The sequence below is a fragment of the Chiloscyllium punctatum genome, chromosome 40 (assembly GCF_047496795.1).
Source record: "Chiloscyllium punctatum isolate Juve2018m chromosome 40, sChiPun1.3, whole genome shotgun sequence".
Classification (NCBI taxonomy): domain Eukaryota; kingdom Metazoa; phylum Chordata; class Chondrichthyes; order Orectolobiformes; family Hemiscylliidae; genus Chiloscyllium; species Chiloscyllium punctatum.
Genome location: NC_092778.1, coordinates 18771832 through 18784764, shown reverse-complemented (window position 1 = coordinate 18784764; position 12933 = coordinate 18771832). Strand labels below are relative to the sequence as shown.

Sequence of the window (12933 nt, the reverse complement as noted above, 5' to 3'; positions counted from 1 at the left end):
CAATGGAATTCTATCAACATCACATCGAATTAGATCCCATCTACCATCCCCTGAGAAAAAGAACAGGAAGTGACTTCACCACAGGAAATGACATCACCAATCCAAAGAACCCAAACATATAAATAGAAAGCAGGAATTGTCAGCAGTGCTTCGCCTGAGGCCCACTGAAGATGTTAATGAGTAGGTTGACGAAACTCTGGAAATGAGCCTTTCAGCTTAACGAGGATACCTACATCCAGAGTTTAAACCCTTCTCAACAGCATTAGCAAAAGCACCCTCAAGGACATTGGTTCCAGTCCTTCCCAGGTGTAGACTTTCCAACTTGTAATAGTCCCACCTCTCCCAGACTTGGTCCCAATGTCGCAAACATTTGAACCCCTCCCTCCTGCACCATCTCTCAAGCCACGCATTCATCCTACCTACTCTTTCATTTCTACTCTGACCACCACATGGCACTGGTAGCAATCCTGTGATTACCACCGCTGAGGTCCTACTTTTTAACGTGGTTTCTAACTCCCTAAGTTCTGCTTGTAGGACCTCAGCCCATTTTTTACCTATATCATCAGTGCCTATATGCATCATGACAGCTGGCTGTTCACCCTCCCTCTTCAGTATGTTCTGCAGCCGATTTGAGACAACCCTGACCTGTGTACCTGGGAGGCAACAAACCATTCGAGAGTCTTGCTTTTGACCACAGAACCGCCTATCTACTCCCCTTACAATTGAATCTCCTATCACTATAGCCCTTCCACTCTTTTTCTGCCCTTCTGTGCAGCAGAGCCAACCACAGTGCCATGAACCTGGCTACTGCTGCCTTCTCCTGTGAGCCACCTCACCCAACAGTATCCAAAACTGTATACCTGTTTTAGAGGGAGATGACCATAGGGGACATCTGCACTGCCCTCCTGCTCTTTCTCTGCCTTTTGGTCACCCACTGCCTTTCTCCCTCAAAAATCAGAATCTGCGGTGTGACCAATTTGCTGAACGTGCTATCCACAACCCCCTCAGCATCGTGTATGCTCCATAAGTGAGTCCATCACAGCTCCAGAGCTGTGATGTGGTCTAACAAAAACTGCAGCTGGACACATTTCCTGCACGTGAAGTAGTCAGGTACATCAGCTACATAAACCTAGAAGTCTGTTATAACATCTCTAAATAGGTTGGTCAGAAGACTTTTTTTAAACTATGGTGCACAAGAAGGGCTACTGTGATGTACTGGTAATGACACTACCTCTGGCCAGAAGGTCTGGCTTCAAGTCCCACTTACCTTGGAGATGTGTCATAATTTGTCCAGTTAGTCCGCTATCCCAGCCAACCCACAAACTTTCTCCACTTAAGAAAACAAGCGCTCTTGTGATGCAATGATAGCTTCCCAATTTGTGGACGAGGAGGTCTGGATTCTAGGTTGATTAAAATAACTAAGTCACACAGTGATAATGTCCCTGCCTTTGGAAAAGGTGTCCTCCAAGGTTCCACCAAAGGTGTGTCATAACATATCTGAACAGGTTGATTAAGAAAAGAGAGTTCTGAAGAGTTTGGTTGTAAAGTGGTAGTATTTTTCCTTCTGAGCCAGAAGATTAGGGCTAAAGTCCCACCTGTCCAGATGTGTGTCATTGTGTGTCCAAATTGGTTGATTAAAATAATTATTAGCATTTACACAAGGGGGGTTTTCTGGAGTGGTGGTAGTGTCAGAAGATCCAGGTTCAAGTCCAACTTGCCAGGGCAGTGTATCATAACACATCCAAACAGCTGATTTAAACAAATACTAAGGGGTAAGGGGTAATAACTCCCATCTCCAGGCCAGGATATCTGGAGTCAACTCCCAACTGCTTCACAAAGTAAGTTTTAAAGAAGGGCTAACCTGGAGGAGAGTCGGAGTGTTATTGAATGGAGCAGTAAGTTCTGTGTGCAGCAATAAAGAAATTCCTCCAAAGTATTTGGGTTTCAGAGTAAACATCACAAATAGCTTTAAAGTCTCTCTACAAACCACTTTCAGGCAATAAGTTACGAATTACATCTTTCAATGAGATTCTGATTTAGTCAGGTATTTCCTGGCAAAGAACAATATCTACATAATTCAAAGTCCCGTTTCTAGTTCACGAGTGAGGGGATCGTCTAAGAAGTCCTATCTCAAAAAATATTCTCTCAACAATAAGACTCAGAATGCTTCAATTATTCATAATCAGAAACAACCTACTAATTTAAAAAAAACATCAAAATATACTTCTACTCATCAGACAGCCAAGGAAAATTAATTAAATTAATTCATGAACTTACCTAAATTTAGTTTTGTTCAAAGCTGTAGTTCCACAACATGTAATAATTAATCAGATGCCTGAACATTTCTTTTCTCCAAATGATTGAGAATATGTAGGTTGAATTTTCCTACCTTTGCACCTGGGGCAGGAACAAGATTCGCTGATTTGCAAGCCCAGTCTTGGATCTTGTACAGGGCAAACTAAATACCATCTGCTTCTGAGTTCCCAGGCCAATTGAGGAGGCTGGGGGCGGTGTTATACATCCAACACGGCAATTAACGATTTCTTAAAGGGACCATGGTGGTAATTCAAATAGCAACGCCAGTCAGAGAACAACATTGGGAAGCGGGGGGTGGCGGGGAAGCATGAATGCAAGATAGGGAATAGGAGACCTTAGCCCAGTTCTCAGACTCTTCCTCAAGCAGTGAGGATGGTAACAGGAGGCCTGTCAGTTTCACAAAACTACCTCGCTTCAATTTGCTGAGCCTGTCAGTAGCCAGATTGCAATGTCCAGGAACCAGCTTCAGTGCCAGAAAAGATCAATGATCTCAAGGAGATCTGACAAAATGAATATTCTTCAATTCTCAGCTGCCTGCCATCGCTCTCTCACCTCCCTAGTGTTCTCCTGCACAGCACCCTCTGACTGCCTGTCACGATTGTGCAGTTATGATCTGACAGTTTTTAGGTAATGCACTGTTTTAATGGCTACTGTTTTTGAAATAATGTTACTTTAATTGGAATTGGACACAAGAAGCTAAAATAATGGCAGTGACAAATCACTTGATGGCTTGATGGTAGGAAGCAGAGGGTAATAATGGAAGAATGCTTGTCAGACTGGAGGCCTTGTGACTAGTGGAGTACCTTAGGGGTCATTGCTGAGGTGATCACACTGTAAACTTTTGCTATAAATTCTGTGTCTTACGACCTTATACTCCACAAACATCTGATGAAGGAGCAGTGCTCTGAAAGCTAGTGCTTTCAAATAAACCTGTCGGACTATAACCTGGTGTTGTGTGATTTTTAACTTTGGACAAACTAGGACCTCTTTCTTTACAGCATAGGACACTGAGGGGGGATCTTATAGAAGCGTATAAGATCATGGGAAGCATCGATAGGGTAAATGCACTCAGTGTTTTTCCCAAGGTCGGTGAATCGAGGACTAGAGGGCAACAGTTTAAGGTTAGAAGAGAAAGAATTAAAGGGAACCTGAGGGGCAACGTTTTCACACAGGGGGTGGTACGCATATGGAATGAGCTGCCAGCAGAAGTGGTTGAGGCAGGTATATCAACAACATTTAAAAGGCATTTGGACAAATACATGGATAGGAAAGGATTAGAAGGATATGGGCCAAGTAGAGGGAAATGGGGTCGGCATTTTGGTCGGCATGGACCAGTTCGTCCCAAAAGGCCTGCCCTTGTGCTGTAGGACTCTATGACCTGACTATACAACTGCAAGCTTAAAGTAGTTAGCAAAGAGACAGACTCAGACATGTAATGACTCACTGGGAGATAACAATGATTGCCTGATAATGGCTTGTGAGTACATAAATTAGGCAAAGCACCGACCAGAGCAAAAATCAAGAGTCACAGATGGAGCAAGGAGTATTTTCTAGAATGTCAATACCTGACATAGAACAAGACTTGGCTTTTTGCAAGGTAACCTGGTAATAGTGGCCATCTGAGCTTGTCATCTAAGTAAAAAGGGAAGTTGCATACAAAATGAGAAATTCTACCTTGAAATAAATTTCTCTCCAGTGATGGTAAGAGGGATGGACACTCCTCATAACAGTTAATAATCTGTAGAAAGTCACTTGGCAGCTAAAGGTGTTGCTACCTGCAGGAACAGAAGCCAGGGGCTGCAGCATAGAGTGCCTTGTCAGAGTGGTGCAGGAGATTCTATGCTCTGTTCAGCTAGGCAAAGATATTGAGCCTTACAAATCATGCATCAACATGTGAAGCTGCAACATTGAATGTGTGGTCATCTGTCAACATTTCCAAAGACAGTATACATCTCTAGAAAAAGTGCAATGTCATAATTCCTAGCCTATTGGGTTGGTGGCCATCTGCTTTGAGAAAATGGCCAACCTCACAGATGGTCAGGCGTGGCATGCTGAGTGCATACTGGTCCTGATTAATGGCCTGGCTGCCTTGGCTACACATCATTGATTGAAGTCTTGGGTCTGAAGGCCACACTTACATGCAATTAATCAATTGTCTCTCGTACTCAATTACCTGGTAAATGCAGATGGATCCCAAGGGGAAAGATAGAGGGAGGGATGATGGTATTAGGAGAATCTCCTCATCTTGCCTATACTTCATGACCTTTGGCCTTACACTGACAGAGTTATGAATACTGTGCCCTGCCGTTTATCAGAGATTCCTGCACCCCGCAAGTCTAGCCCATATCAATAGCTTGCTTCGTTAACATCCTGATATTAAGATAGTTCTGGTTTTACCTCCCTGGTGCCTCTGTAGTCAGGTGCTTCACTATGGTCACCAGCCAGGTCTAGATTGGGAATGCCTTATCCTCCAGGAATGAAAATTGAAGCTATATGGCTAAGAGAAGACCTCAGAAACGCAAAGCAGCCAAAAGATGAGCAAGTGATGGCAGCTCCCTCGATGTTTGATGAACGTGGTCACATACCAGAGTGGAATTTCTCCCATTGACAAAACAGAAACCTGGCTACTTTGATGGCAACTTCCTTGCTACATGAGTGTGCCTGTAACTTTCTGGACCTGAAGAAACACAGCAGAACACTGTCCTCTGGGGTTGCTTAGCATCGTCCACCTCAAAGTGAACATAGTTGGAAGCCATTATAAAAAGGCATTGGTCACCTGGCTGATGAAGTATCTGTTGTAGATTACAATACCCTATCTGACAGTAACTGAGCCCTGGAAAGACAGACACAACCATTGTTGCTTACATATTGCTCTGGATGGTGGTTTTCTTTAAAGAGACTGCAGAGGTCTGCAAACACCTCAGTGTCAGCCTCTTGAGGTACAGTTAGTTGATGAAATTGACCCTTTTCCCACACAGCTTTGGGCAGAGGGTTTCTACTTCCTTGAAGTGTAACCTTGTGCCACCTCCTCTGTTCTCTCCAGCTGCAGGTGGCTGTGTAGAAGACAGTTAGTGTTGGCGTTCTGCTGCTGTTGCTGTAGTTGTTGATCAGAAAGATGCTGCAATGTATCCTCAGAGTTCCTGTCGTCTTCAAAATATATCGACCGCATATTAAAGGGAAGTCTCACTGGTGCTAAATCAGAATAAGGGATTGCCGATTTGAGTTGAAGAGAATTCCTTCTTTCAGAGGGTAGTGAATCTGTGGACTTCCTTACCACAGCCGGCTGTTGAGACTGGGACATCAAGCACATTCAAGACTGAGGCAGACAGATTCATTTTAAATCCTCAAGGAAATGAAGGGTCATGTGAAAAAGGCAGAAAAGTGAGGTTGGAATTAGCAAAATTAAGAAACGTACTGTGGATGCTGGAAATCAGAAAGAAAAAATATTGTTGGAAAAACTCAGCAGGTCTGGCAGCATTGGTGGACAGAAAGTAGAATTAACATTTTGGGTCCAGTGACCCTTCTTCAGAACTGACTGTAGCTGGAAAAAGACAGGTATATATGCTAAAGGGTTGGGTTGGCGGAATAGGGGCAAGAATAAACAATAGGTGGAGATGGAGCCCACAGAGAGAGAAAACCAATTGGGCAAAGGTATGGTAAAGGTCAGCCTGAGAGAATGAATAGCTGCTAATGGGGACCATAACTGCTATTGATGGCTGGCAACAGGTTGTTTGTGGCAGCAGCCCATGTGATAACAAGTCCCTGGGTGTGGGGTTTGGGGTAAGGATATGGGCGAAGGTATTCAAGCCCTAAAATTATCAAATTTGATACTGAGTACTGAAGGCTGAAGAGCCCCCAAGCGGAAGATGAGATGCTATCATTCCAGCTTGCACTGAGCTTCGCTGGAGCACTGCAGTAACTCCGAAACAGCGAGATTGGCCAAGGGACATGGTGGTGTGTTGAAATAGCAGGCAATCAGAAGCTCAAGGTAATTTTTTCAGACAGAGCAGAATTAGCAGATCCACCATGATCCTAATGAATGACAGAGGATATGCAATGGGCAGAATGGCTAACTTCTATTCCTACTCCTTGTGGTCTTCTATTTCCAACTTCCATTTCTCTTGCAAAGTTTGAAATTATCTTCTGTATTAAGTTGTTAATATACATCAAGGCAGTAGCAAACCCCAATACTGAACCTTATGAAAACATAATTTTGTTCATGAAAACAGCTACTTGCCCCAACTCTGTTTTCTAATCCTTTGCAATGTAAAGTTTTGAAACCATCGTACTGACTGAATCTGATATGAATAGTAGCTGTACATCAGTGATACAGAATTAGCGCACCTTCCTAAGCACAGGAAATCTTACAGCACAAAAGGTTGTTCTTCAGCAGAATGCTCATGTTGATTGATGAAGAACTATCCACCCCAAACCTACCATCTCGATCTTGGTCTGTTCCCTGAAGGTTATACCACTTCAAGTGAATATGCAAATACTTTTTAAATGAAAATTTCTGCTGCCACCACCCTATCCAGGTAGTAACTCCTAGACCCAACATCCTTTGGGAGAAAGCATTTCTAATCTCCTCTCTAATTCTTCTAGCAACACTTTAAATCTATGTCACCTGACTACTGACCTCTCTGCTAACAGAAATAGGCCCATAATTTTATATACGTTAGCTAAATTGCCTCTCAGTCTTGCCTCTTGAAAGAAAACACTCCAACTTGTCATTCCACAGACATTCATGGCAAAATATCTCTGCACCTTCTCTAGTGCAATCACATCAGTGGGCGGCACTGCCTCACAGCGCCAGAGACCCGGGTTCAATTCCCGCCTCAGGCAACTGTCTGTGTGGAGTTTGCACATTCTCCCGGTGTCTGCGTGGGCTTCCTCCGGGTGCTCCAGTTTCCTCCCACATTCCAAAAATGTGCAGGTTAGGTGAATTGGCCAAGCTAAATTGCCTGTAGTGTTAGGTGAAGGGGTAAATGTAGGGAAATGCATCTGGGTGGGTTGCGCTTCGGCGGGTCGGTGTGGACTTGTTGGGCCGAAGGGCCTGTTTCCACACTGTAAGTAATCTAATCTAATCATTCTTGTAATGCGATGCCCAGACTGGGTTAAATTGGATTTTATATAATGAGTCATAGAGTCACATGGCCAAGGGTGCGCTACTGTAAAAGCACAGCATGTCAGGCAGCATCAGAGAAACTTTAATCCAACCAGTCCATGTCAAACATAATCCCAAATAAATTAGTCCCACCTGCCTGCTCCTGGCTCATATCCCTCCAAATCTTTCCTATTCATGTACTTGTGTCACAAGTATGTATGGACCATTTCCTTTGGCACTGCATTCCACACATGAATCACTCTGCATTAAAAAAAATCCCTTTTTTAAACATCTTTCTGCTCTCATCTTAAAAACCTCCCACTCAGTATTGAAATCCCCCATCTTAGGGAAAAGTCACCTGCCATTCACCTTATCTGTACCCTTATTTATTTTATAAACCTCTAGAAGGTCATCTCTCAACCTCCTATACTCCAGTGAAAAAAGTCCCAGCCTATCTAGCCTTTCCTTATAACCCAAATCTTCCATTCCTGGCAAAATCCTGGTACAACTCTTTGAACTCTCTCCCCTGCTCTTGACTTCAATACCTTCTGTAATGAGGGAAATATCTGATGTCTTAGTGGGCACTTTGTCAACCTGGCCGGTTGCCTTTAGGGATCTGTAAACATGTATTCCAAAACTTTGTTGTCCTTTTACACGTTAAAATGTTTTGCCTCAGCTGTCCTTCACATTTCTCTGATTTGAATTCTGAGATCTTCCTACATGCCTTACTACTCTACTGACAATCTGGGGTGTGGAGCATTCCAGTGTGGGCAGGATGAATTAAAAAATCTGGGTATTGAGATGCCGGCAAAATATTTTAAGATGCTCACGAATGTTTTTTGCAGTAAGGATTGCTGTGCATCCACTAAATCAAATTGCTCACTACAGTAAACAATTGTGTTAAATAATGCATTGCAGCATTATTAACACAGATCCTAACTTATTACTGACATAGGTGCCTTTAGGTTAACTTTTCTTTTCAAGTTTTTATTGAATTCAAATTTCACAATCTGCCACGGTGGGCTTTGAACCCATGATTTCAGAACATTAGCTCAGGGTTCTGGCTTGCTACATTTCCATTATACCACTGCCTCCCAGTGTGATTGCACGTTAATAAATGATACATTTCAATGGGTAAAACTTGAAGCTTGCTCACCTCAGTAGTCACTGTTTTACTTGCTTTCATGGTGCTGCTATTTGACCTATCATTAGAAGGCACTTCAATTTTCTCCAACAGCTTTAGAAGTTTCTTTTGTTGACTGTAAAACAGAAGGTGGTAAGTAAAATAAACTAAAAAGCAAAAATGCCAAGTAGAACAAAATCTGCAATCACTGTATCCCAAAATGTCATTTTACACTTAATCTCCATCCAAAACCTTCTGAAAAATGCAAATCTACTGCACACCTTGTTTCAAAAGTTTGCCGATGGGACCAGATGAAATTTTAAAAAAAAATCTCAAACATATATGTCACCCATATATGGCAACAAATGTTAAATGGTAACTTTCCCATCCACACCCTATTGTCCCAAACTATTCAAGTCAATGTTGGTTCTGTATCAGCAGAAACATGACAAATCATCAGGGCAAGACAAAGATGGGTGTTGAGCCAGCACCCTCATCTTGTAAAAATTAATCATTAGCAAATCCAGGCAAAGGAATATTAGACCTCCTAAGCATGTAAGATATGATTGGAATGATAACACAATACTAAAACCATCAACAAAACTGGCACTGAAACACGTGAACACTCTTATTGAGATGATGTCCGAAATGTTGTGAGAGATGAGAACTTGTCAACTTGATTTTCACTGTACAAGGCTTAAATTACATACTTAAAACAGAAGATAATCAGAAGACTAATATGACTAAGGTATACAAGGCAATTAACACCATCACAAAATAGTATTGGAGAAACTCAAGTGACTGAGAACTAACAAACCCACAGGTCCTAATGGTTTTGTCCTTTTGTACAATACTTTAAAAATGTAGCTGCAAATATTCTGGATGTTATGATTTGGATTTTCCAAAACTCTTTCTGTTCATGAGGGTTCCAGTGGATTGGAAGTTAACAAATATAAAAGTGCTATTCAAGGAGGGAGGGAAAAGACAGGCAACTAACTACAGGTTACATACCCTGATGTGTGTTGTTTGGAATGTGCTGTAATCTATTACAAAAAAGTTTTAACTAGATACTTGCATATAAATTACCATACACAAAGATTTATGGAGTTAGTGATAATATTTAAGATTCAATGGAGGACTGGGTAATGGGCAGGAAGCAGAGATGTTAGGCTGCAATTAGTGAAGGATTGATCTAGCTATTTAAAATCTATGTTATTGTCTTAGGCAAAGAGACTGAGAATATTGTGTATAAATTTGCTGATGATACAAATTTGACAGGGATATAAAATTAAAAATCACACAACACCAGGTTATAGTCCAACAGGTTTATTTGGAAGCACTAGCTTTCAGAGCGCTGCACCTTCATCAGGTGGTTGTGAAGCACACAATTGTAAGACACAGAATTTATAGCAAAAGTTTACAGTGTGATGCAACTGACATTATACATTGAAAAATAACCTGATAGTTTGTTAAGTCTCTCATCTGTTAGAATTACCACATTAGTTTCACATCACACTGTAAACTTTTGCTATAAATTCTGTGCCTTACAATTGTGTACTTCACAACCAACTGATGAAGGAGCAGTGCTCTGAAAGCTAGTGCTTCCAATTAAATTGTTGGACTATAACCTGGTGTTGTTGTGATTTTTAACTTTGTACAACCCAGACCAACACTGGCAGCTCCAAATCATGATGGAAATATCAGCTGTGAGGAGGCTGCAAAGAGACATCGACAGGTTAAATTAATGAGTAATTAAGGTGGCAGATGAAGTGTATTATGAGGAAATATGGTTAACAAGAATAGAAAAGCCATTTTTTAAAATAGGATGCGAAAGGTGTAGATGTTGATGTTCTTGGATATAATCATACAAAGATCTTAAAATTAGCATGCAGGCTCTGAGGAGGTTGACAGCGTAGATGCTACATGTTTGCTTTTTCTGGGAGTAACTTGAATGGGGAGGCACAGTTTCCCACTTAAGACAGGGAGGAGGATGAGTGTTTTCTCTCAGAGGGTTGTCAGTCTTTGGTATTCTCCTTCACAGAAAGCAGTGCAATCTGAATCACTGAATAGCTTCAAGGCTGACTGAAACAGAATTTTGATTTAAAAGGGAATCAATGGTTAAAGAAAGCAGTCCCAAGAGGGGAGTTAATGGAACAATTGGATTAGCCATGATTTACTGAATGCTGAAGCAGTCTCAATGAGCCATGGAAGTGATCCCTTCCTTCCTCCATTTCCCCGGTGAATAAGGAAGTGATGTACATAAATAACAAATAACTGAGATAAAGAAACATGCTCCTGAAGAAGAGGGGAGGGGGCAGAGGATGATGAATACTGTGCGACATGCTGATGTTCAACTGTAATGTGATGTTCAACTAATCCGATTAATGTTTAAGAACTGCTATGAAGTTTATTTGCACTAACTAAAGTTTAATTCAATTTTAACTACTAATGTTGGGCCTCTGGATTCCAAGCCTGTAAGATGATTAACGTGTTGTCACTCTGCTCTGGTTAAACAAACCTAATGGACAAAAACCTGCAAGCTGCTGCTCTATGTAAGATTAAGTATTAAACTGAAAAGGTTAAAGTTATTATTAAATCTGTAAAACAAGTGTGCCATATGGGCTGATTGCTGGAAATCTAGAATTTGGTGAAGAGATTACCGTGTTTTGAGAGAAAAAAAAGTCATAAATCATCAAAGCATTTGATACCAGTGATAGCCTTGCAACTGGAACACTGTTCCAGCCATTCATCTCTAGATAGCATCTCTCTTCATAGCGAGAAGGACCCACGAGATTATCTATCCTCTGTTGAAAGCGCATTTTAATGTTTTCTCACCTCTTCTCTAATTACATGATGTAGAAGTCAGAAGTAGTCCTAAAAGTTTCACTGTCTCAGCTGTGGGCATTTCCCTTGAGTTTAAAGACTGTACCTTATAGACTATAGACTTCTCTAACAAACTTGAGGCCCCATAATTTACCAGACTGGGTCACACACAATCAAAAATAAATTAAAGTCCATTAGTACACAAAATCCATTCACTCTATAGCCAGACTTCAAAAATGTTTTCAAGAAGTCATTATGAGGGAGTTACAGAAATAATTGCAAGTTAATTATCAACTTCAGATACACAAAAAAAAGGTTGCTAACTCAAACCGGAAATCCAAGTGGCTCAGTGGTTCGCACAGCACCAAGAACCCAGGTTTGATTCCAGCTTCGGGCAACTGTGTGGAGTTTGCATATTCTCCTGTGTCTATGTGGGTTTCCTCTGGGTGCTCCAGTTTCCTCCCACAGCCCAAAAACGTACAGCTCGGGAGAATTGGCCATGTTAAATCACCCATAGTGTAAGGTGCATTAGTCAGAAGGAAATGGGTCTGGGTGGGTTACTCTTTGGAGGGTCAGTGTGGACTTGTTGGGCCGAAGGCCCTGTTTCCATACTTTAGGCAATCTAATCTAAAATAAAACTAACATTAAAAGTTATTTTATATACACATACATCCACAGTTTACATCACACTCATGGAATTAAGAAAAAATTCTCAATGCAGTTTATAGGACTGATCTGATGCACTCTGGGAAATGCACAATTTCAGAGGCAAATGAGTTAAGGTGTTTCATGATACGTTTAAATATTGTTGTGGTTCTGTTCGCCGAGCTGGGAATTTGTCTTGCAAACGTTTCGTCCCCTGTCTGGGTGACATCCTCAGTGCTTGGGAGCCTCCTGTGAAGCGCTTCTGTGCTGTTTCCTCCGGCATTTATAGTGGCCTGTCTCTGCCGCTTCCGGTTGTTCCGGCAGAGACAGGCCACTATAAATGCCGGAGGAAACAGCACAGAAGCGCTTCACAGGAGGCTCCCAAGCACTGAGGATGTCACCTAGACAGGGGACGAAACGTTTGCAAGACAAATTCCCAGCTCGGCGAACAGAACCACAATAACGAGCACCCGAGCTACAAATCTTCTCCCAAACTTTGAATGTCTAAACATGTTTTGAACACTTCAGTTACTGAGGGAAGAGATAATTTTTAAAAATTTCAAAATGGTTTTGAAGCTTTGTGCAAAAACAGTGTATGCAGAATATGTTTTCCTGTGGACAGATTGTACAGAGTGATGTGTTTAATAGGAAGTCGTTATAGGAGTCGATATAAAAATGAAAAAGTACGATGGTTGAACAGCTAATAGTTCAAATGGAAATGCATACAGATTTACATTTTTAATTCCAAAAAGACATTCTAATATAAGAACTTAGAAACCTGAAGTTACCTTGGTTCCAAATAGCTGATTCGTTCAATAGCTTTATTGATCATATTGTGCTTTACTGGTACAGGTGAACACTGTAGTGTGCCATTTATTGCTGGTTCTGAAGGTGAAAGCTGAATAATGCAACAGTTGGATAA

At 41.5% G+C, this 12933-nt stretch overlaps 1 protein-coding gene across 8 annotated transcripts in view; it reads right to left on the bottom strand.

The window, feature by feature from the left end:
- katnip (katanin interacting protein) overlaps positions 1–12933 on the bottom strand; it is a 135122-nt gene that overhangs the window by 68239 nt on the left and 53950 nt on the right. For all 8 annotated transcript variants that reach the window (XM_072559407.1, XM_072559408.1, XM_072559414.1 and 5 more), the window contains 2 exons: positions 12800–12909; positions 8577–8679 (listed from right to left, as the gene is read on the bottom strand). In XM_072559407.1, coding sequence (XP_072415508.1) covers positions 8577–8679; positions 12800–12909 — 213 coding nt within the window. The remainder of the gene's footprint in view (positions 1–8576; positions 8680–12799; positions 12910–12933) is intronic.